The sequence below is a fragment of the Rhinopithecus bieti genome, unplaced genomic scaffold (genome assembly GCF_001698545.2).
Source record: "Rhinopithecus bieti isolate Rb0 unplaced genomic scaffold, ASM169854v2 scaffold_30015, whole genome shotgun sequence".
In the NCBI taxonomy this organism is placed as follows: Eukaryota; Metazoa; Chordata; class Mammalia; order Primates; family Cercopithecidae; genus Rhinopithecus; species Rhinopithecus bieti.
This window is the reverse complement of record NW_016812995.1, coordinates 92,738-117,746: the sequence shown is the minus strand read 5'-3', so window position 1 is coordinate 117,746 and position 25,009 is coordinate 92,738. Positions and strand designations below refer to the sequence as shown.

General features: G+C 43.3%; 1 protein-coding gene across 6 annotated transcripts in view; it reads right to left on the bottom strand.

The window, feature by feature from the left end:
• CTDSPL (CTD small phosphatase like) overlaps positions 1 to 25,009 on the bottom strand; it is a 121,440-nt gene that overhangs the window by 25,715 nt on the left and 70,716 nt on the right. For 2 of the 6 annotated variants that reach the window (XM_017847401.1, XM_017847405.1), the window contains exons 2-3: positions 11,330 to 11,484; positions 1,622 to 1,654 (exon numbers count right to left, since the gene is read on the bottom strand). In XM_017847401.1, coding sequence (XP_017702890.1) covers positions 1,622 to 1,654; positions 11,330 to 11,484 — 188 coding nt within the window. Of the gene's footprint in view, positions 1 to 1,621; positions 1,655 to 11,329; positions 11,485 to 12,813; positions 12,983 to 25,009 lie in introns of those variants that run through there. The other 4 variants (XM_017847400.1, XM_017847399.1, XM_017847403.1 and 1 more) reach the window with 4 other exon arrangements.

Here is a 25,009-nt window from a genome sequence, read left to right as displayed (position 1 = left end):
GATAGTTCATAGGTTCACATGATCTGACCCAACACCTCACATGTAGGACACAGTCAGCAGTTTATTGATCCATCACCAGGATCCATTACATAAGGAATTTTCTTGTTTCTCTTATTCCAGAATTCTATACATGGCTGAGTCTAGATTTGTGGGAAAAGGGTCTGTTTCTTCAGTGGGGTTTTTATACTGACAAGTGCTTTTGTTCTGCACTTAACTTTGCACATGGCTGCCAATTAGCTTTAAGAAAAAACAGTAATAGTGCCATTGAAGGTGGAAGGAGAGATGCTACCTGCCATCATTTAATGTAGGTACCTTTGTAGGAAAAAAAAATGTCAAAAACTACTTTGTATAAAGGTTAAAGAGTCTTCTGGTATTAACTCTGCTGGGCATCTCCCTCAAACTCTGGATAAAAAGTTGGGTTGCTAGGTCAATCTTTTTGATCAAAGCCAGTTTTCCCAACAAAGCCCAACCCTCAGGCACATGGGCAGTCAGAATCACTACACAGACTCTTGCAACTCGTTAGTCAATCAAGAGTTAGAGTTTTGAGAAAAAATGAAATTACTGTAAACTTTTTGGGCAATCTGTAAGTGACATGTACTACCAAAGCCTTTGGAGTCAACCTGTATGCATGAAATCCATCTACTCCTTCTATGTAAGATTGCTGTGTCTATCGGATGTTCCCAGAAAATATGTGAAAAACTCCAAGGAAAGAGAGATGAACAGATTTGAACCAAGTAATCTGAATCTGATCATCTTTACAGACTAAAAAATTAATTTATAGACACATTTTGAAACCTAAATCCTTCTCTAAGGACATAAGACTATTTGAAAGGTCTGTTTGATATAGACATCTCAACTGTAAGTTTCTTTTGCGAGTCAGTCTTCAGTTTACTTCTTGCTGACTGGCCTCAGGCTGGGTGGCTCTGCTGGCAGAACAGGAGGAAGAGAAGGGACAGCGGATGGCTGAGGGGTGGCTGGTGCAGGACTGTGCTGGGGTGGAACAAATTTCAGGGCTGACAACAGAAGTGAGGGTGGCCTCAGGGAGTGCCCAGCTGGGCAGAGTTGCAGCACAGCAGGCCTGTGGGATGGGTCCTGCAACTCCAGAGAATATAGTTAGGGTGACTTCTCTGATCTTGGAGCTACAGCCATACTACCACTGATAAGTTAGAAACGGTCCGGTCACCGGGGACCTGGGGCTTGGTGAGCCCAGTTCCACTGGGACTGAACGTGCTGCAAAGAACTGTGTCTGGGCAAAAGAATGTTCCTGCCAATCTATGGAGTTGAGGCTAAGATGGTGGGGTGTGGGTGAGGGTTCTGGGCAACCTCAGCTTGTTCAGCTTGGAGGTCCTTCCCAGAGAAGAGAGAAAGGGAAAATGAGAATTGGGTAAATGGATGCTGGCTGCCTTGCTGTTCCTGAGAAAGGAAACTGTCTCTGTAGAGAACTTCCTGCTCACAGTTTAAAATGTAGCTTCAGTTTTCTTTGTAACAGAACAGAGCTGTTCACACCACATGATAAACTCAACATAAGCAATAACATTAAAAAAATCCTTTATATCAGTAGGCCCAAAGCCACAAGATTTTATGACCGTTTTAATAAATAAAATTAGATAAATATACATACACTTGGTATGGGAATGACCTGCCTCTGGTCACCCTGAGGAAAAAGAAAAAAAAAATCATTGTCAGGTTTGAAGAGAAGATCATATTCTCAAAAGAAACTTCAGAGCCCTCTCGAGCACAGCAGCTGCATGATCTGCCATTCTCTGTACCTTGGTGGTGTTTAATGAACAGGAGGAATCCGAAAATTTTCCACAGTTAAGGCATGAGGCTCCTTCTGTCTCTCAGACACCCGTTCTGCTAACAAGCCAGGCTGGGCTTCTGAGGCTCACCAACCATTTTGTGTATTTAAATAGTGCCTCCCTTACTCCCAGGAATTCAATCCTTAATTAAAAAACAAAATAAAACTCATACTTTATTTTAATCCTTGATTCCTTCTAATAACTGTTTGTTTTTTCTTTTAAGCAAGTTTTTCCCTAAAAAGACTAAGTCAATATCATATGCAGGGAATGGGAGACGTGTTCATCAGATTACAATGACCTCCTGGTCATTCCAGGAGCTCCTCTAGGGGAAGACTGGGGAGAGGGGACAAGGCAAGGTACAAGAAGTTCCCTCCCAGGCAACAGACAAGGGGACAGCTTTCTCCTTTAAGGGAAATACAACCTGTATTCACAGGGAGTGTTAAGAAAACCTAGGCCCCAAGGAAAGGCCTCAATTATTCCTCAGCCCCAAATGCCAGCCATTCCAAACCTAATTGATGGAAACACTTCATTATAGCATTGTTAAGAAATGCTAATAAAAAAGTTTATTTCCACTGAGCATTTCCAGTTTCTGTTTCTTCTTTTTTAGATGGCCTAATAAGGCGATGCACTGCTTCATGCCTTGTACACTGAAGAATTTGTGAAAATATGTGTCCATTTTTATTAAGAGGGTTACAGTGATAACGAGGTCTCACATGAAGGGGCCAAACCTGATGGCTGGCAATGGCAGCTGGCTGGCACCTTTCTGAGCTCTGTTTTGACACTGAGAACAATTTAGCAACTTCTTGATTATCTCTAACCCCTAGTCATCACCTCCGCAGTATAAGAGCAAGTATCATTTCCTCTTGAGATGATCTCCACAGTTCCTTCCTTTTTCAGGTTTTGGGCTTGTCTTAAAGACTGTAAGCTTCCTTGTGACATCACTCAAGGCAGAGCTATTCTGCTCTCCAACAGACAATGCAATCAAATAAATCAAAGTGTTCAAGAACTTGCACAGATAAATTCATTTAAGAAGCTTTTAAATAATATTATTCCTAATACTGGGACTCAAGAGTAGGTCACTGCTCCTACAGACATACTTGGTGGAGGACATACTTTTAAAAAAACTTTTATTTTAGGTTCAGAGGTACACGTGCAGGTTTGTTATATAGGTAAATTGCATGTCATTTACCTATGGGGTAAATGGGGGTTTAGTGCACAGATTATTTCGTCACCCAGGTAATACGCACCGTACCCAAGAGATAGTCTTTTCATCCTCACCCTCCTCCTAATCTCCACCCTCAAGTAGGCCCCAGTGTCTGTTGTTCCCTTTGTTGTCCATGAGTATTCAGTGTTTAGCTCCCACTTATAAGTGAGAATGTACGGTATTTGGTTTTCTGTTCCTGCATTAGTTTGCTTAGATTAATGGCCTCTAGCTCCATCCATGTTGCTGCAAATTACATGACTTCTTCTTTTTCACGGCTGCATAGTATTTGTTGGAGGAGATTTTAACCAGAAGTTCACAGCCTATTTGGGTTTCCTTATTTTTATTTTATTTTACTTTACAGACGGGGTCTTGCTCTGTCACCGAGGTTGGAGTGCAGTGGTGTGATCATGGCTCACTGTGGCCTCAAACTCCCGGCTCAAGACACCCTTCTGACTCGGCCTCCTGAGTACCTGGGACTATAGGTATGTGCTGCCATACCCAGCTGGGCCACTTCAGAGTAGGGTTTCTCAACCTCAGCACTGGTGACATTCTGGGCTGGGTAACTCTGTTGTGAGGGATGTCCTATTTGTTGCAGGATGTTTAACAGCATCCTTGGCCTCTACTCACCAGATGTCAGCAGATGCTCTCTCCCCCTCTAGTGACAATCTGTCTTCAGACATTGCCACATGTTCCCTGGAGGGCAAATTATCCCAAGTTGAGAAGCTCGGCTCTAGTAGGAGAGTGCAGACAGCCCCTGCACACAGGTGCACCTTCAGAACACACTTTTGATGAGATGAGCACGTCCATAATGCAAGAGATCACAACAATGCATCTGAAAGGCCTGACAAAATGTCCACTATGAGCAAGCAAAAGTGCTGATCTAGAAGGATATTTGGGCTTGAAAATTACCCTAGAAGCTTCCATGTATGTATGTGTGTGTATACAGCATGAGGTATGCATGTATTTGTGAGTGTCCAACAATCCGTTTTATGCTGTCTTTGCCCTTAAAAGTCCTCCATGGTCTTTGCCATTGGGGTGCTGACTCCTCCCAGCCTCTGGAGGCTTCTGGTCTGTAGGTCCAGGTTGTGGCTGTGATGGTGGCAATGGCTGCTACTCCAAGCTGCTGCTGCAGAAGCAGCTGGAAACTCAAAGGCTCCAAATCCTCATTTCTCCAGGGCAGAAGTAAATATGCAGGGTAGATAGAACCCTAGAGGTCATCTGTCCCATTCTGTCCATAGCCTTCCCTCTTCCTCTGGCATGCTGAATTTCGAGAGGCACAGATACTTAAGGAATCAGCAGTAGAAATGGGCCTGGAATCTGCTTCCACATCTAATAGGCCCGGGCTTTGTGTTCTGAATGTCCTGAGCAAGCTAGGGGCAAGAGGCAGAGGGTCCTCTTCTGGGAATTCACTCTCCCACTCTGAGAGGGCTCTTTCTCTGGTGTCTGGTCTCCCGGATTGACAAGTGTTATGGAAATAATGTATCACCCCACTTTGGATTAACTAAATTAACTCAAAGTTAACATAATTCTTTAAAAAGCCATTTTGACAAATGTTAATAGAAGTTCATGAATGAACAGTAAGTCCAAGTGAGCTCAGCTCTGCTGGAGGAACTGCCTTTAAAGGCTTCTATTTCCTGATAGATACAGCTGAGCACCCCAGGAAAGCTTCCAAGGCTGCCATGCCATTTCCTCATATCATTTCATCTACAAAGATACCAAGCTGTCTTCCTTATTTTCTTTCTAAAATTTCTCGGTTCTTCTTTGACATTTTTTGTCCCAGAAGAACTTAAGCCTTTCTATCCAGAAACAGCATACACATTTCTCATAAACATGAGAAATCAAAATCTTTTATGATTTGAACCAACTTTGGTGTAGTCTTTTGGGTTTTCTATGTAAACAATCATGTCATCTGCAAATAAGACTAACTTTGTATCTTTTCCATGTTTATAACAATTGTCTCATTTTCTTGGCTTATTCCATTAGCCAGAACCTACCATTGATTTTTCTGTGTTGTTTGCTGTTTATTTTTTGAAGACAGCTTTTTATCATGTATAGTTTTCTTCTTTGGTGGCATTGTTGATTTTATATATAAAGGTTTATGGGCTACTATACGGTTCATGTATTAGACCATTTGTCATAAAGTACCCCTATTTATCCTGTTTAATGCTTTTGAATTTGAATTCTGCTTTATCTGATATTAATATTGCCACTCTTGCTTTCTGTTTGATCTGCTTTGTATATTTTGCCCATTTCTTTATTTTCCACCTTTCTTTATCTGTATGTTAGATGTTATGTCAGAAACTGTCACCTACTGTAATTGTCATTAGCACTGTCCACCAAATAATTCCAGTTTTCTTTCTGAATATGTGGGAGGATTACGCTTCCATTCCCCTTGAACTTAATGCAGTCATGTGACTTACTTTAGCCAATAAAATGTCAGCTGAAATGAGGCATGCTTTTCTGAGTTTTCTGAGTGAAAACTTTAAGAGCCAATGTGATTTGTCACATTTCCTTTGTCCTGCTGTGACAGTCATGGAAGCAAAGAGATGGGGTATAGGCATGTGAATGAGGATAAGATGGTTATACTGTCCAGTACGGTAGCTACTAGTCACATGTGGCTACTGAGCACACAAAATGTGCCTGGTCCAAATTAAGACGTGCTGTAAGTGTAAAATACACATCAGATTTTGAAGGATTAGTAAGATAAAAAGAATATAAATTGTCTCACTAATATTTTTTTCTATTGATTACATATCGAGAGAATATTTCGGATATAGTGATTAAATAACATGTTATTAAAATTAATTTCACTTGTTTTAAAAATATTTTCATTAATGTGGCTACTGGAAAAAATTAAATTATACATGCGACTCACATTATATTTCTGTTGGATAGTGCCACAGAACAAAAGGCTCAGCCTCAGCCAACCCATTATAAAGAAGTAGCATGAGTGAAAAATAGACTTTTATTGTTTAAGCCTCTGAGGTTTTGAGGTTGTTACTGAAGCATAAACAAACCCACACTGACTAGTGTATCTACTCATGAGTCATTCTTCCCTTCTCCTGATTTTGTTGAGAGCAAGAATATGCTGGGCTAAATTCCTCCCCTGTTGCTATTGGATAGCCATGTGACAAATGGCTATACCCAACTGGTTTGACTAATTCAACTGTATGCTGTTTCCAAGAACATATCTGCCATCAGATAGAAATGATTTTGGCAGTAAGTAAAAGAAATCTGCCAGGCACTATGTCAGGCCAATAAGACATAAGCAGAAGTCTCCTGGGTTTTTCTGTGAAAGCATTTACTTTTCATAAAAGGACAGACATGGCCAGTGTCACCCCTCCCTATCTTTTTCCTTTAAATGTGGATAGGATATCTAAAGCTTGTGACTTTGAGATCATAAATAGCAAGCATGAGGATGAAGGCAAACACACAAAGGATAGGGGAGCAGAAAGACAGAAAAACATGTTCTTGATGGCATCATCAGAAATCTAAACCCCAGTAACTACCTGACCCAGGCTTTTATGTGAGAAAATAATCCCCTATTTGTCTAAGCTATTATTTGTCAGCTTTCTTCCTTTTCTTTTCTTTCTTTCACACTTTCTCTCTCTCTCTCCTTTCATTCCCTCTCTCTTTTTTTCTTTCTTTCAAGACAGTATCTTGCTCTGGCACCCAGGCTGGAGGACAATGGAGCGATTAAGGCTCACTGCAGCCTCAACCTCCAGGCCTCAAGTGATCCTCCTGCCTCGGCTTCCCAAAGTGCAGGTATTATAGGCGTTAGCCACCATGCCCAGCAGTTTTCTTTTACTTACTGACAAAATCATTCCTATTTGATGACAGGCATATTCTTGGAAATATCATACAGCTGAGTTTGTCAAACCAATCTGATGTAGTCTTGGTCTTTGTTAGAAGAATCTGGTTCATCAAACTAGGTTTTATGCCTATTCTTTATGTTATGTTTGCTATTTATTATTTGTTCTTTTTCCCTTTCCTTAATATTGATGGCTTGTTCAATTTGTTTATTTCTCCTTTACTCCCTCTGTGAATTTTAAAGATCTATTTTCTAATTGTGCCACTTACTACAGTTCTATTATTAGTTCTATTCCTAAAAATCATGTTTGTTTCTACATTGGGGGTTTTTTTAGACAGGGTCTTGCTGTCACCCAGGCTGGAGGGCAGTGGTGCGATCATGGCTCACTGCAGCCTCGACCTCCTGGGTGCAAGCAATTCTCCCACTTCAGCCTCCAGAGTAGCTGGGACTACAAGTGCACACCTCCACATCTAGCTAATTATTTATTATTTATTTTGTAGAGATGGGGGTTTCCCTATGTTGCCCAGGCTGGTCTCAAACTTCTGGGCTGAAGTGATCTTTCTGCCTTAGCCTCCCAAAGTGCTGGGATTATAGGAATGAGCCACTGCACCCAGCTTATTTCTAACCCTTTTTTTTTTTTTTTTGAGACTGAGTCTCGCTCTGTCACCCAGGCTGCAGTGCAGTGGTGCAATCTTGGCTCACTGCAAGCTCCGCTTCCTGTGTTCATGCCATTCTCCTGCCTCAGCCTCCCAAGTAGCTGGGACTACAGGCACCCGCCACCAGGCCAGGCTAATTTTTTGTATTTTTTAGTAGAGATGGGGTTTCACTGTGTTAGCCAGGATGGTCTCGATCTCCCAACCTCGTGATCCACCCACCTCGGCCTCCCAAAGTGCTGGGATTATGGGAATTAGCCACTGCATCCAGCCTATTTCTAACATTTTTAATAATTATATCATAACTGAGTATCAATCTCACCCAGATTTTTATGTTTTGTTCCCTCTCTGAATCATTACATATCTAAGAAACTTTTGTCTCAACAGATAAATGATATCTTGGTCACATACAAAATTTTTGGTTTCCATTTTTTTCCCTCAGTAGCCTATAAATATTTTTTCATAGTCTTCTGGCTTTTAGTGTTGCTGATGAGAAGTCTGATACTAATATAACTGTTTTCCTTGAAAATAACTTATTCTAGTATCTTGTAAGACTTTCTCTTTGTCCTTAAACTTCAGAATTTCAACAGATACATCTAGGCATGCGCTCCTCTACTGATCCTGCTGTCCACTTGGTAAGCTCCTTCAATCCACAGATTCAAGCTTTGTTTTTAGCTCAAGAAAATTTTCTTCTACTACTTTTTCTCTTTCTGGAACTCTTAACATTTGCATGTTCCATCTCCTAGATGCCTGCTGTCCCCTCTCACAATTACCATCTCTGTGTTTCTGGTCTGAATTGTAAGATATTTCATCTTCCACTTGCCTTTCCAGAACATGAATTCAGTTCCCAGCAGTGACCATTCTCCTTCTGTTTATTTACTGAATTTTTATATTTAGAAATCATGAGTTTTTAAATTCCAAATGTTACTTTTGTACTCATAATTCATTTCCTGAGTTGTCCGTTAAAGTTCTCTTCCATCTCTTCCCTTAGTTTTACCGCAGTGGGAGTCTCATCACAGTTTTTTCAACTTGGACTTTCTCAGTGGAGGCTGCATTTTTCTTTGCTTGCACCAGGTTGTGGGTTCTCTTAGTGTCTGTGCAGGTCAGTCTATGAGGCTCTCTGGGAAGTGGCAAATGAGTGAGTACTGCAAGGCCCAGCAAGGAATGCTGTTTTCATGGCCCAGCAGAGCCCAAGTTAACAAACCTCAGAGATGAAGAAAGCCCCTATACTACTGGCTCCTCCAAGGCAAAAGCACTGGAAGCAATCCAGCTCACCAGGGCAGCCCCTCAAAGGACCACACACATTGTGTGGGCAGTGTGAGCCCTTTCTAAGGCGATCCGCCAGCTCCTTCTGGCTAGTGGACCTCATGGGACTATACTTTTGAGTGTTTGTCTAAGGACTCAGGGAGATGTAAGCATTTTCCTCTGTTGGTGGTTCCCTGCTTCTTACTGAGTAACAGAGAGAATAAATCCTGTGCCTGCTCTCTACCCTGAAGGTGTCAGGGAAACTGGGGGCCTTAATGCACTTTCCAGGCTCCAACAGCAGGCCCACCTGGGTTTATCCTGGGAGGGAATTTTAACAGTCAGAGCCACGTGCTCAGGCTGTCATCTTCCCAGAATTCCCTTCTATACATCCATATGTGGTTTTAAAATAATTTTTTAAATCATAAAAGTAATTTAAGCTCATTTTCTGAAAACTGAGGAAAGTATGGAGGGAAGGAGAAAATCCTAGCTATAATTCCACCAGTGTGAGTAATAGGAGATAACCTCTTCATATTTCAGCATACATCCTTCTAGTCTTATAAATGCTTGTGTGTGTATGTGTGTGAGAGAACAAGAGAGACACTCTATCCATTTCTTTATATCAGCAATATTTACGACATATCATTTTGAAGGGCTGTATGCTATTTGATTGCACAGTTATTCTATAGTTTTTTTTTTAACCAACTGCCTATTGTTGAACATCAGGTTGCTTATAATTTTTCGGTATTATAATCTATGCTGGGTGGGACCTCATGGTTAAATCTTTGCACATTCATAATTATGTCCATAAAGGGTAACTGCCTGCATCAACAAATAGGGATATTTTTAAGGCTTTAAGATCATATTGCCAAATTTTCCTCCAGAAAGGTGTCATCAAGTAACATTGTTAGCAGCAACTTATTTACATTCTCTATCCTCCGTCCTACCACTCCATGCTACAACCAAATATTGTGTTTAAAAATATGTTTAATAAGTTGAAAGCTGGAAAATGGTATCTCATTATTTAGTTTGTGTTTCTTCGATTACTAAACAAGTAAAATATTTTTCATGTATTTATACGTGCAACATTCTTATTTTTTCATATGTTTGACCATATGAAAACCTTCAGCCTAATTCCTATGCTTCTACACTCCAAGCCTGTGAGACAAATCAGGCAACAGCAGTGTTCTCAGTCTTGCAGAAGCAATGTGGCTACTGTCACAGCCCACAGCCACTCCTGGTCTATGATATCAACAAGACTGAACCATCTGTATTTCTTATTTTGTGAATTACCTGTTTGTGTCCTTTGCTCATGTTATTTGGAATATAAAGCTTTATGACTTTTGTGTCCTCAAATGTCAACTATCTTCATGATGAATAATCTTCTTTCAGTGAATTTTTCCCTGAAATTCCATTTTGACTGAGATTAATATTATAACCCTTATTTTCTTTAATTTATACTTGTATGAGGTCTCTTTGCTCATCCTTATTCCTTATACTTTTTTTGGGGGGGGGGGGATGGAGTTTCACTCTTGTCACTCAGCTGGAGTACAGTGGCGTGATTTTGGCTCACTGCAATCTCCGTCTCCCAGGTTCAAGCGATTCTCCAGCCTCAGCCTCCCAAGTAGCTGGGATTACAGGTGCCCACCACCATGCCCAGCTAAGTTTGTATTTTTTCTAGAGAAGGGGTTTCGCCATGTTGGCCAGGCTGGTCTCAAACTCCTGACGTCAGGTGATCTGCCTGCCTTGGCCTCCCAAAGTGCTGGGATTACAGGCATGAGTCACCATGCCTGGCCTCATCCTTATACTTTTAACTGTTCTGAGTAACTTTGTTTCAGATGCGTTTGTTAGACAGCATGTTGGTAGACTTTGGTTTTTGACCTATTGTGACAATCTGACATATTTTATTTGATACATACAAAAGAATATATAACATGCTTATTATTAAACAAGGTAGTTAAACTCAATTATTTTATTGTTAGCTCTTCTCTATGTCTGTTTCTCTTTTTATCTATTTGTGAGTCTGCTACTGGTTGTTTAACTGTTTCATGCATTCAACTTCCCAAGAGAGAATGTTATAAAAATGTGAAGTGACTCCCGTAACTCCCATCAAATATGATCTTTAGTTGCTAAATGAGATATCCTTTATCAAAAAAGGTTACTTTTCTTGGTAATTTCAAATCTTTAAGTAAATGGCTGTACACATACTATCACATATTCTTTTCTTTTTGTTTTTTGTTTTTGAGACATAGTTTTGCTCTTGTTGCCCAGGCTACAGTGCAATGGCACGATGTTGGCTCACTGCAACCTCCGCCTCCCAGGTTCAAGCAATTCTCCTGCCTCAGCCTCCCTAGTAGCTGGGATTACAGGCGCCTGCCACCAAGCCCAGCTAATTTTTTGTATTTTTAGTAGAGACGGAGTTTCACTATGTTGGCTAGGCTGGTCTCGAACTCCTGACCTCAGGGAATCTACCTGTCTCAGCCTCCCAAAGTGCTGAGATTACAGGCGTGAGCCATCGCGCCCGGCTCTGCATATTCTTATTAAGGATATTCATCAAGGATGGGACAGATATGCCGCTGCTGCAGTTCTATGGAGTGCACAGTTCCTCGCCAGTACTGACCTTCTGAAGTCCACCATTCTCCTCCACCAGTGGCGGAAGCACACTGGGGCTGTTGGGTGGAGGGGCCTCCACATTGTAATCACGGAAGCAGCAGAAGAAGGAGCTAAGGATGCTGCGGCTCCTCTGCTTCTTTAAGCTGACGTTGCACTGGGAAGCTGGAAACAAAAACAGAGCACACTGTGGCCAACTGCAGCATGTACTGATAGTTGTAATATAATGCAAAAATCTGAGTGTGCAGTTGCCCCCCCAGACCCCAGATTTCTGCCCCGAGGGCCAGCTCAGGAGGAGAAGATGAGGGGCTCCTGGAAGTTACTCTAAAGAACTGTGAATCCAATGTGAGAATCCCAGGAGCCAGCTAGTCGATGGAGTCCAATCCCTCTGGTTGGACAGGATCCCTTTGACCTCAGCCCAGCAGGGGCTGCTTGCTTATTAACTGACTCACCCTCAGGGTCAGTCCCCATCTGCATTCCTGAACTCAGCAGATGAAGTATTCCCACCCTGCACCAAGCACTACTTCAAAATAAACATCCTTTCAGGCACAAATCAGACTTGACACTCTCTGGGAAGCATCTCTCCATTATGGATACCAATAAAAAATCACTTTGAATCTAGGTTCTTGGACATCCCCTGCTCACTATGGAAATGACTTAACTTCGTGGGTTAAGAAATAAGATATGTAAAGGCACAAAAGAACCGCCTGCTTAAACTCGCCAAGAGTTTGTCCAGAAGTTGGTGAGGGCCTGGATCCACAGAGCTTAGGGCTGAAGGCTTCCATTTCACTTAAAAAACATAAACAGCAGGAGATGTTGGATGGAGAACACGTGTTCCTGCCCCAGTAGGGCCAGCCAGGGCAAAGCCCATCTTCATGAGATCCAGGGCAATACTGTGCCCTGGCCTGTCCTGAACTAAGACACTGGAGGGAGTGACACATCCTTTCTGTTTATCTAAGGCTCACGACAAGCTGCCACAAGTCAGGAATAAAAGGTGAAAATTAGTATAGATGAAAAACACCCCTCAGGGAAGGGCTCACAACTTCGAGGGGCAGGAGTATTTGCCTGGGAATGCAGCCGGGACTGTCCCACCACATGCCATGCCTAGGTGGGTCAGTGGTGCTCTGAGAAGAGGCCGCAGGCAAGGGACCATGCTTAGGGTTAATGGGAAAATTGCCAGTGCAGGAAATGATTTAAGTCCACATGATAACTGTTGGAGCTTATCTCTTCTCCCAAAAAGCAATTCTGGCACAATTCCTCTTTTTGTGCACTTAGGAGTGATTTGTGTAACACCTTTCCTCCCAAGAGATCATAAAACCTTTGCTGAATGTTTTGGGGTACTCTTCTGCCAGCAGCAAAACTAAGTGCATTCAGATGGAAATTCTGAAAAGGGACTGAAAAGCTATTCTTCCAGCAACTCCACAGATATGAATGGTTTCTACCCTGGGTTTGGGCAAATGGCCCAGTGAGTATGAATTTAAGATCAGCACTTACTAAAGATGAACTTCAGAACCATAAATCTCTGAGAAAGCTGGCTGTTTTTATCTTCCTCAAGCATCCTTAGGTACATGCATAGAGCACCAGCCATCACATTTCAGGCATCTCATTTCAAGGGCAGGTCAGGCCAGACCAGGCCATTGGGACTGCCAGGCATGTGGGCCTCCTAAGTGGTAGTGTGGGAAGAGATAATAACCACTGTTCACCAAGGGCCAACGCTGTAGGTCCCAATAGTTCACAAACCTCACCTTGCATAGTCCTAAGGAGACAGGTGTTACTGCTTCCATCTTACTGCTGAGAATATACAACTATTGAGAAAATACAGCAGGATTGTGTTGGTTCCTTTGCCAGATTCAAACCCAAGTGGGCCTGTTTCCAAACTGTGTGATTTCCCCATGTGCCATGCTGAATACAATCTTGAAACAATTTAGGTTAGATTAAGAAGGTGGAACACACCAAATAGGGAGAGAAAAGCATTGCAATAAACTTGTATTTAATATAAATGATACGTTAAACCGTTTCATTGTTACTCTGAATGTCTTAATTTTTATCCCACACTCAGAAAATTTAGTCAGGGGAAGAAAAAAAATCTTTTCCCTAGCTGATAGCACGTTCCTCTGCAAGTAAACAAGCTATCTGTTCATGTCTCAGAGAAACTGAGCAGTCTGCAGAAAGCACCTTTCCAGGTCCTATTTTCATCCTTGGATGACATGAATCTTCCCCACAACTAACTAGCCAACTAATTAACAAATGAACTTACATACTAAAAAAATCATAAACCTGGAACCAGTACACTACTCATAATTTCTACCACATGCTTACTTACTCTACAGAAGGTACACACAGCTAACGGAGTCAGTAAATTAGTTATCCGAGCACCTGGGAGGCCATCGTGCCTCCAGACAGGGAAAGGCAGCTTACCCAGGTCTTTCCTTCTCTGTATAAAGAGTGCAGCAGTTAAAGTGGTCTCATTTTCATAGGTGTGGGAGGTTCCAGGATTCTTCCTTTCAAATAAGGTTAGTTCTAGGGCCTGCAGGAACTTCTTGGAGGCTCGGTGGCTAATTTTCTAATCACTCTTGGATTGGTCTAGAACTCTCAAAATCAGGAGAGGTGTACTTGTATGAGGTCTCTTTGCTCATAAAGAGCAAAGGGTAAATGGAAGGATTTCCTCAGGACCAGCACTGGCCTCACCCACACTCAGCATTCACTTCTTCCTGAATAGGGCTCCAGACGTGGGTGCTCTGGACTAATGACCCTACTGCCTTCCAGCCCCAGTTGCTGCTTCTCTCCCCCAGCTATCATCCAGAAGATCCTTGACTTGCTCATAAACTGGTAAGGGAGTTTTGGTCGACACATGAAATAAAAATTCAGTTTGATGGACAAATGTTGACGTTAGAGCATTAGATGAAAAAGTTAATATATATTCTTGTATATCTGATTTGATCATAACTAAGCAAAGCAAACTAAAAAAGATTACAATTAAGAAAACATTTGGAAGAAATATGTCAAAAAGTTAACAGTAATTAATTGTCGGACCATAAGTGTTTACATTTCTTCCACATTTTCCAAATGTTTTCTGGTAATTATGTATTGCTCTAATAATGGGGGGGGAGGAAGTAAACAGTCTTGTTAAACTCTCTTTCGGCAACTTTGTGCTATTTCTAAACCATATCCTTCTTCTAATTCTCAACCGTTAGCCTAATTCCTATGCTTCTACACTCCAAGCCCGTGAGACAAACCAGGCAACAGCAGTGTTCTCAGCCTTGCAGAAGCAATGTGGCTACTGCCACGGCCCACAGCCACTCCTGGTCTATGATATCAACAAGACTGAATATATCCACTAAACTCAAAACCAGAGAAGGCCCATGTGAAAAGGTACCAAAGAAGTGTCCTTTGCCCGGTAGAATGCTCCTGCTGGCTTTCTCATCTGGCATCCATGCTCCACCGCTCACCCTCCTTGTACACACAAAAGGGGTCTTGCTGTTTCTCTGCTTTGATCAAGACTTTACCTCTCACCACCTTTCCTCCCTTGCCCCCTTTACATGTTTCTACTGATAAGACACATGAGAGGTCTCCTGGTGGCCCAGGTATCCAAGAACAAGGTCTTTTAGGATATTAAAGATAGCTGAATGCATACATCTCCCCATAACACTGGTTTTAAGAAATTACTTTGGAAGAGCAAAGGAGGGAGTAGCAACTATGAACATCAGTTTAAAATATTCCATAACGATTTTCATTTTAAAAAATCAGACTTAGGAGGAGGAAGTCATCAAAAGTCATTCCAAAGCTTTCTGTCACTTTTCCCTGATAACCTCCCCTATCCAAACCCAGCACCTGCCCACCTTACTCCCTAGCTTCCTCCATGGTAGACTCCTCATCACACTGACATCCCTTCTCCCACTCCTCCTCCCCCCATTTCCCCACTTCTCAGAGCATCCTGCTTTTCAGAGCCTGGCTCAAAGCCAACCTCACCCAGGAAGCCTTTGCCAACCTCCCTGTGGAGATCGTTTTTTTCTTTGGCCACCAAACTCCCAAATGAATGTGTGTATGACTGAGTTGTGCCTTTGGGCCGGGCCAGTTCATCCACCTGTCTGCTGGACATCTCCTCTGGATGCCTCTGACTTGGCATATCTAAATGGGGCTCACCACTCCCCTCTTCACTCAGGGTACCAATATCCTAAGCTAGACATCTGTCCTTCTCCCTCATTAAGTTGTTGGTTCTGACATCCTAATCGATTCTTAAATGTGTCCTTAGCAACCCCTTGTCCCTGCCCTATCCTGACTCAGGTCCTCATCATTTTGTCCCTTGACCACTACAATTGCTTTTTGACTTGTCTTTCTGCTGTTGATTTTGCATCTCAACATGTCTTGACAGGTAAAGCCCATCAAGTTACAAGAACGTGTGGTGGTTAGGAGTGTGGGTTCCGATGCCAACTTGCCTAGGTGCAAAATCTGGCTCAACCAGCAATAGCACAGGACCTGGGCAAGTTGTGTGATTTCTTTGTGCCTCAGTTTATCTATAAAATGAGGATAATAAATATCCATCTTATGGGTCTGTTGTGAGAATTAAATGAGTTATTACAACAGTGTCTAACATAGAACAAGCACTCCATAATTTTTGTTTGTTTTTTAAAGACAGGTTCTCACTCTGCCACCCAGGCTGGAGTACAGTGGTGCAATCTTGGCTCACTGCAACCTTTACCTCCAGGGCTCAAGACATCCTCCCACCTCAGTCTCCTAAGAAGCTGGGACTACAGGCATGTGCCACTATACCCAGCCAATTTTTCTATTTTTAGTAGAGACAGGGTCTTGTCATGCTGCTCAGGCAAGTCTCGAACTCCTGAGCTCAAGTGATCTGCTTGCCTTGGCCTCCCAAAGTGCTGGAATTACAGTTGTGAGCCACCACACCCGGTCTAGACATTTTAGCTTTTATTATTATAGTCTCGTAAAAGCTTTTGCTTCATAAATGAGGGGGGTTCTCCAGGAACATTGGATCAAAGGCTGGATTCTGCGGGCATACATTTTTTTCTCTGATATCTGACAACTAGGAGAAACAACTCACTATAACAGATCTTGGTTACATAAACTGTAATTCAGAAAGCAAAACTAGAAAAATCTCAGGAAGTGATTCTAATCAATTGCTCTAAAAAGTAGACATAGACATGGGGAAGGAAAAGGGAGGGGTTGCGTGTCCCAGTGAGCTCTGCTGGGGGCTGTTTTCCCTTAGGAAAAGAACAATGCTTTCAAGTGGAGGGCAGGAAGCATACACTCTCCCTCCTTAATCCCCTTACTTAATTCCCTCTGTGGCTGAAGCTTAGCTCTCTTCTGCACAGCATTCTGCCTGCTGGGTCTGTATCTGGTTCCAGGGACTTCTTGCCTCAAGACTTGCCTCAAGTCTCCCCTGCTGGATCCCCCTATAGGCTACTACATGCTGCCATTTTCCCAAGGCTCAGCCCGGGGCAGGCCTGCTTAGAAGGACCACCCTCTTTCTCCTCCTTATCCCTGTCAATGAAAACATGCCCAGCTGGGTGCGGTGGCTCATTCCTGTAATCCCAGCACTTGGGGAGGCCGAGGCGGGCAGATCACGTGAGGTCAGGAGTTTGAGACCAGCCTGGGCAACATGGCGAAACCCTGTCTCTACTAAAAATACAAAAATTAGCGGAGTGTGGTGGCCGGCGCCTGTAATTCCAGCTACTCAGGAGGCTGAGGCACAAGTTGCGGTGAGCTGACAGAACACCACTGCACACCAGCCTGGGTGACAGGGCGAGACTCTGTCTTAAAAAAAAAAAAAGAGGCTGGGCGTGGTGGCTCACACCTGTAATCCCAGCACTTCGGGAGGCCAAGGTGGGTGAATCACCAGGTCAGGAGATCGAGACCATCCTGGCTAACACTGTGAAACCCCATCTCTACTAAAAATACAAAAAATTAGCCAGGTGTGGTGGCGGGCGCCTATAGTCCCAGCTACTTGGGAGGCTGAGGCAGGAGAATGGCGTGAACCCTGGAGGCAGAGCTTACAGTGAAAAAGGCCGGGCGCGGTGGCTCAAGCCTGTAATCCCAGCACGTTTTGAGGAGGACCGAGACGGGCGATCACGAGGTCCAGGGAGATCGAGACCATCCTGGCTAACACGGTGAAACCCCGTCTCTAACTAAAAAATACAAAAAAACATAGCCAGGCGTGGTGTGTCGGGCGCCTGTTATCCCAGTACTAAGGAGGTCTGAGGGCCGGAAATGGCGTAAACCTCGGGAGGTCGAAGCTTGCAGTGACTGAGATTAGGGCCACTGCACTCCAGCCGGCAACAGAGCGATGCCTTCCGTCTCCAAAAAAAAAAAAAAAAAGCAAGCAAGCATGCCCACAGCCAGTCCCAGCACACAAACATGCCATGGGCACAGATACCCCACAGGGAGAGTAAAGGGAAATCCTTGATACAGGTAGCCGAGGTGATCCTAAGACTTAACTTTCTCCATTTCTCTGAGCAAACCTGGGTGAAGCAGAAACCTGGAGAGGGTTGTAAAGAGCTGGAGATGTGGGGCATGGGCCTTATTCCTGGTCCTTGTGTATCCACTGGAGGAACAGGGTAACACGTGGCTCTGTTTTCCTGGATATGCCCTTAGAGCTAATGCTTCTCCCTAAGCCCCTGGTCCTGGTGTCATTGCAGCCCAGCAAATTAAGACCTTGTTTCTCACTCATACACATTTCTCCCTTGCCCCTTCCCATGGGCTGGGGACCTCCCATCTGCCAGCAACAGGCTTACAAACGGTCTATGAATGGTGCAGCTTAAAGTGCCCATATAGACAATTGCCTTCCTCTCTAAAGACAAGACAGGAAGCCTTCCAAATGCCTCCCTGGTCTTCTAAGCAGAGTGCTGGCCCAGCAGCAAGAACCAGTATCTTCAAAGCACCAATTATAGATGGGGAGCGTAGTGGACATCTGACAGTTTTTGCCTGCCAGAATCCATTACTCTTCTTTCTGGTAAAAGTTCCTCTATTTTCCTCTGGGGAACCACTCTCACTCTATCAGTACTCTGTCCTTTATCATGGGCTGGCCAATCTGAGCCACATGACTGGCTTAGGGATAGGCACATGACCCACCCTGAGCCAAAGACTCTGCAAGGATTCATGTAAGCCCTATTGGAAAAGATGTTCTCCTTTTGCTGGGTTTCTTAACATGGCTGGATGTAAGCCTGGAGCAACTGGTAGTCATCTTTGCACCTGGTAAGAAATACCTACCTGAGCATGAAGTCAAAACTGAGGAAAAAGGAGCTGGGTTATAAAGAGGGACAGATTTCTGACGACATTGTCTGAGGACTTGATTTTATTAAAACCAGACCCTTCTGGAATTTTCAATTATGTAAGTAAACAAATTCCCTTTTGCTCCTAAGCCAATATAATTGGGTTTACGTGATTTGAAATGGAAAGGATTGTCTCTGAAAATGTAAGCTCCAATGCTAGGTGGTACAGAAACATTGACCAACAACATAGGCAGGGGTCCGACCTCACGAAGCCCACATCTAGCAGGAGAGACGTTTGAATATGTACTTCTGGTACACAATGAGTCTTGTTAGGATGGGAAAGTGCAGGGTACTCCTGGGGCCCAAAGAAGAGCACATAGCCTAGACTGGGGACTGTGAATAGGGAGGGGTACAGAAATGACTTTTTTTTTTTTGAGACAGAGTCTCGCTCTGTCACTCAGGCTGGAGTACAGTGGTGCGATCTTGGCACAATGCAAACTCTGCCTCCCGGGTTCAAGTGATTCTCCTGCCTCAGCCTCCCGAGTAGCTGGGACTACAGGTGCCCGCCATCACGCCCAGCTAATTTTTGTATTTTAGTAGAGATGGGGTTTCACCATATTGGCCAGGCTGGTCTTGAACTCCTGACCTTGTGATCCATCCACCTTGGCCTTCCAAAGTGCTAGGATTACAGGCATGAGCCACTGTGCCCAGTCCAGAAATGGCTTCTTGAAAGAAGCTGGCTGAAAGTTTCATTAATTTTTTTGTGGTGGGAGGAGCAGGGAAGTGGGGAAACAGCATGTGTAAAAGGCATGGTGTGAGAGAGAGCATGAAACATTTAAGAAATCAAAGGAGTAGCAAGGAGTATGAGATGGGAGTAATGACAGCAAGGGCCTTGCAAGCCAAGGAGATGAATTTGGATTTGATGTTATGGAAAAGGGGAGTGATGGGATCAGATTTGTATCATGAATGTCATGTCTTAGCTCTGTAATTAAAACTACTGAGTTTAAATGTTAAATTATGACCAATGCAGCCAAGATCCAGGATATTTGCAAATTACACATGTGGGCCATTTAAGAGCCTAGAGTGAAATTTTTTATTTAGAAATTGACTTTAAATATGTTACATGGAAAGAACACAGGCTCTGGAATTACATTTGGGTTCAAGTCCCAGCCTTGCCACTTGTTAGCTGGTGTGACCTCACCTACCTCCATAGCAATAATAATACAGGAACGATAATCCCTACCCCACAGGACTGTTGTATGGGCACAGTGAAAACATGTATGTTTGTGTAAGAGAGAAAATCTACCAGCAGCTTCAAATATAACAAAAAACTGTGACTGGTTTAGGTACAGTGCAGGGTCTCGCTGTGAACATGGAGAATTTAGCTTGTATCCAGACAACGGTCCTCACAAAAACAGCCTGGCTTTATGAAAAAACACGTAGGCAGATCCATTTTGTTTTAGGTTACGTGAAGTCTAAAGTTAGAACATTAAGTAGCTCTTTAAAACTTTACCTCCTATCCAGTAAAGTTTTCTCTGTATAATAATAACAGTAATGATGATAGAAACTAAACAAACAAAAAGCAGCTACACACGTGGGGCTTAAAACAAACCTTAGGACTCAAGTCTTTTCTACAAAATCTCATATTAAATACGGTTAGAAAGAAAGTGTTATAATTAAAAACATGAAACGGTGGCAGGCACCTGTAGTCCCAGCTACTTGGGAGGCTGAGGGAGGAGAATCGTTTGAACCCGGGAGGTGGAGGTTGCAGTGAGCTGAGATCGCGCCACTGCACTCCAGCCTGGGCAACAGAGCAAGACACCATTTCAAAAAAAAGAGAAAAGAAAAACCATGAAATGTTCAGGGGAAAGTCTACTGAGGCTGATAGTGGGGCTTGGACCTTCAGTGGCCCAAGAAGACTGGTCTAAAGAGCTACCCAACAGATGTTTATGTTTATGCCAACAAATGGAGGCACAACAGGGTCCACATCCAGCTCATATCGTAGGCTGAGGGTGCATTTCTCTTGTACTTCCTGACCTAACTGGTTCCCTTCAGTATCCAGAAGTTGAAATGTTGACCCCCAAACAGCCAGCATTTCTTAATTAGTGTGATATCTGCCCATGCCATAAAACCAGTGACCTTTTATAATTCTTTCTTTCTTTTTTTTTTTTTTTTGAGACGGAGTCTCGCTGTGTCGCCCAGGCTGGAGTGCAGTGGCGCGATCTCGGCTCACTGCAAGCTCCGCCTCCTGGGTTCCCGCCATTCTCCCGCCCTCAGCCTCCGAGTAAACTGGGACTACAGGCGCCCGCCACCGCGCCCGGCTAGTTTTTTGTATTTTAGTAGAGACGGGGTTTCACCGTGTTAGCCAGGAGGGTCTCGATCTCCTGACCTCGTGATCCACTCGCCTCGGCCTCCCAAAGTGCTGGGATTACAGGCTTGAGCCACCGCGCCCGGCCACCTTTTATAATTCTTTATATCTTGAATCTGGTTTAGATTCAAGGTGTGGGGAGGCTTTGGAACCATCCTTAACCCCTGGCTTCAGGACCCAAACCTCTGAGGTCTGCACCGATTCAGAGCTTCACATACGTTCCTGAGCACATCCACCCACGCATACACAGCTTCCATCTCTCCTTATCTCCCAGCACCCCACACAACTCTACACAATCAAAGGAGTTCAGGACGAAGATCAGAGTAGCTGGAATGTAGATGGAAATGTCTGCTACTCACTATGAATCCATCCCTAATCATTCAAGTTTCTACTCAAGTGAAGAAACTACAACTTGGTAGCTACAAAAAACAAAGGCTTGCCTTTCATTTCTATGGTGCCGAGCCAGCCTCTCACAACATAAATGTGCTAGTACAGGGGCCGGATCTCTGAAGACCCAGCATGATATAATTTTCAGAAAAAAACTGCCTTAACACTGACCAAGACTCTTTGCTTGACCGAACTTCAGTCAGATTCCTGAACTCCTAGGTCCACCTGTGTACCTCCTTGTAAAATCCAAATTTAGCAAGATCCCTGCTAAGTCAGTTTAGTAAGAATCCCCCATCCTCTGTATCTGACTGCTCTTCATATCTAATTGGGTTCCTCACCCTCTACCATCTCCCAGGTGATGTCTGATCTACCCTGGCCTGTCTTCATCAAGAATTCTGTTAGTTCAGTGCCTCAATCCATTTAGCGTTGCTGTAATAGAATACCTGAAACTGGGTAATTTATAAAGAAAAGAAGTTTATTTGGCTCATGATTCTGGAGGTTGAGAAGTCCAAGACTGGGTAGCCCAGCTGGCGAGGGTCTCGTGCTGCTTCAACTTACGGTGGAAAGCACAAAGCGGAAGGGGTATGCACAAAAGGAGGGCGAACGTGAGGAGGGGCCTTGCGTTATAACAACCTACTCTCAAGGTAACTAATCCAGTCCCACAAGGGCAAGAACTCACTCGGGCCAGATGGCATTTACCTATTCATGAGAGATCTGCCCCTAGGACTCAGACAGCTCCCATTAGGCCCCATCTCCCAACACCACTACAATGGCAACTGCACACCAATATGAGTTTTGGTGGGGACAAACCACGTCTAAACCATAGCAGTTGGTTAAGCCACAAGCCTCCCTACCTCTGATGTTTCTTCTTAGCAATTTTCTATCCACCGATTCCCACTCTACCCGTTGGCTGTGAGTACTCACTTAATCATGCTGTGTTCAGAATTAAGCCTGGTTTTGGACTGAGGTCTCTTTCCCTCTAATGCAACAGTTTTCAATAAAATCTGCTTTTGCTGTTTTAACTACTGCCCAGGTCTGGTTTTCTCTGACAACACACCAAATGTACTGCTAATGACTCAAAGCACCAAAAGTCTTCCCTCAAACTAGCTTCTTTCTTGTTACAAGAGCAGAACTAAGAAGGTAATCCATCGCAGATTTATATTGTTCAAGTATTTATAGCAGAACATTAAACATAGGCTCTGTACCAAGCATCAATGGGGACATCAATGCTGTTAATGCTACAAAACTGAACACTGAAATTGCCCAAGTGAAGGCTATTTCTTCACATGTGGGAATGTCAGAGCCATTACAACCCTGAAGAGATCTTAGAGTTGAATTCACAACTATATTATTATGGAATAAGCTAAACACCTTTTTCTTTTTTTAAACTGGGGAGAGGAGGAATTCTTTCTGAAGGCCAGGGACATTTAAATGAATGCGCCATTTCTTCTTTTTGAGAATTGGGCTGTAATCTCTGGAATGCATCCCAGGGCTGAGGTTTGGAATGGGTGTCTAACAGGAAATTCTGGGCAGTCTATGCATACATTACATTCCTTTCCCACCCTGAAAGAGTGGTCAACAAACACAACTTTCCTCTGTTCGAATAAAAGGGGGAGTGTTGGGAGTGGTGAGAGGCCAGGGCACAGACCGCACAGAGTTCAAAAGCAGATGTGGCTGCTGAGAATCCAAACATCCTTTTCTTCTAGAAAAGAGACTCAGTCACTAAAAGAGTCACCTTTTGAGATATCCAGTCAGTCCTTCTCCTATTTCCATGAGATAAATTTCCCCAAGGAATTCCTACCGGACACTCTATAAAAGAAACGTACCTTTGAAAGCTCATTTTCCCACTGCAGGACTGGCAGTAGTCCCTCCAGCAGTGACAAACCAAGGGAAGGAGCAAGGCTGGTGGCTTAACAATGGCCAGGAGGAATTCTGCTCTCATCTTCCACAATGGCAGTTGTGTTTCCCCATCCACTGTGGGTTCATAACAACCCACATTTGTTGAGTGCCTTAATTGTGTGTGCAAGGCCCCTGACATAAATTGTCTCTGGTCTTCACAGTATGTGGTACTGACATGACCATTCCATTTTCTGATGAGAAAACGGAGACTCAAAGTACATATTCTCAACTATGCATTGGGAGTGCTGGGGTTCAAAGCCAGAACAGGCTGACTCCGGGGCTTCCAGCTTTCCCACTGCCCCTCCCTACCTTTCCCTGGCACTCTTGTAAGTTTTGATCTAATTTCCATAGAGAAACTCTGAATCTGAGGCCCAATGCTGACTGCCTTCACTGCAAATGCCACATTTGAAAACCACTCCAGAACGAACCAAAAATACTCATGGTAGCCTTATTAGATGAAGCCAGACAAGGTCCCACCACACCTTAAATGTATCCAGGCCACCAACCTCTCGCTAATTCAGCTTCTCAGGAGAGCCCCTATGCTGGAAATGCCCTTCCTTGCCTCAGCATTTCCCTAAACCCCTGTGACCAAGGTCACATAGCTTCTAAGTAGCAGGGCTGGACATAAACCAGATTTGTGTGAGTCTAGAATCTGAGCCCTTAGCCATCACTGCACAGAGTCTGTTTATAACATTTAGAGCCAAAATAAGTAACAGAACAAAGGATGTGAGCAGATAATGCACTTAAGAGGAGGAAGTAAAGGTTAAAATTTAACAATAATCAAATAAAAGAAGTTTAAACAACAAGGCCCCCCTTTTTTTTAACCTATTAAATGAATAGAAATGGCAAAAACATATAGGCGATGGTGGTGAGATTTTCATGGCACAGGCCCATTCATTCACATGTCACTGGTCACTCTGTAAACTGGGACAATTCATTTGAAAAGCAGTTGAGTAATGTCTCAAAGACTATGAAGTATTCATGCAAACAATATGGATGTCCAACAGAGTAGGAATAGTTAATAAAATCAGCACATAGCAACTGGAGAGAACACTGTGCAGCCACAATAGATGATCATTCTGAAGACATGCGGTGAAGTGTCTGTGGTCAGTATTAGATGAAGCATCTCAGGCACATGCACATATACCCTATGTCTGTAAGTCGGTAATGAATGTCTGTACAAGCTCTGGAGGGTAGGCTCCAAGGGTACAGGGACCTTACCTATCTTGTTCATATCTGAGTCCCCTTACAGTCATTCTGTGCCTATGAGGTAGGGACTACTATATCCATTTTACAGATGAAGAACTTAAGGTCCAGAGAAGTTAAAAAACTTGCCCAAGATGACTTTGCTAGTAAAGAGTGGAGTTTGTTCAAACCCAGTGGTCTGTGCTCTCAACCTCTGCACTATATTGCCTACTGAGAATGGAGCACACTCCGAAAGACAGGAAATGAGAAAAGCAAGGTGCATACAGTAGCTTGCTAGGTCTATGTAGCATGCTACCATTAACCTCTAAATAGAAAATTAAATAAAATTGTAAAACACATGTATATGTATAATCTTATATGGGTAAAGAGTATCTCTGGGAATATTTATAACTAACTGGTTGTCTCCTGGGAGAGAAATCGGGAAAATAGAAGACAGACTGGAAGGGAGAGGAGAATGATTTTTCCCTCTAATCCCTTTTACATCTTTTGAATTTTATATAATGTATTAAAATAATAATTCTGTATCATGCATTATTTTAAACTCCAAAAATAATACTGCAATAAGCATCAGTGAACATAATCTTTTTTTTTTTTTTTTTTTTTT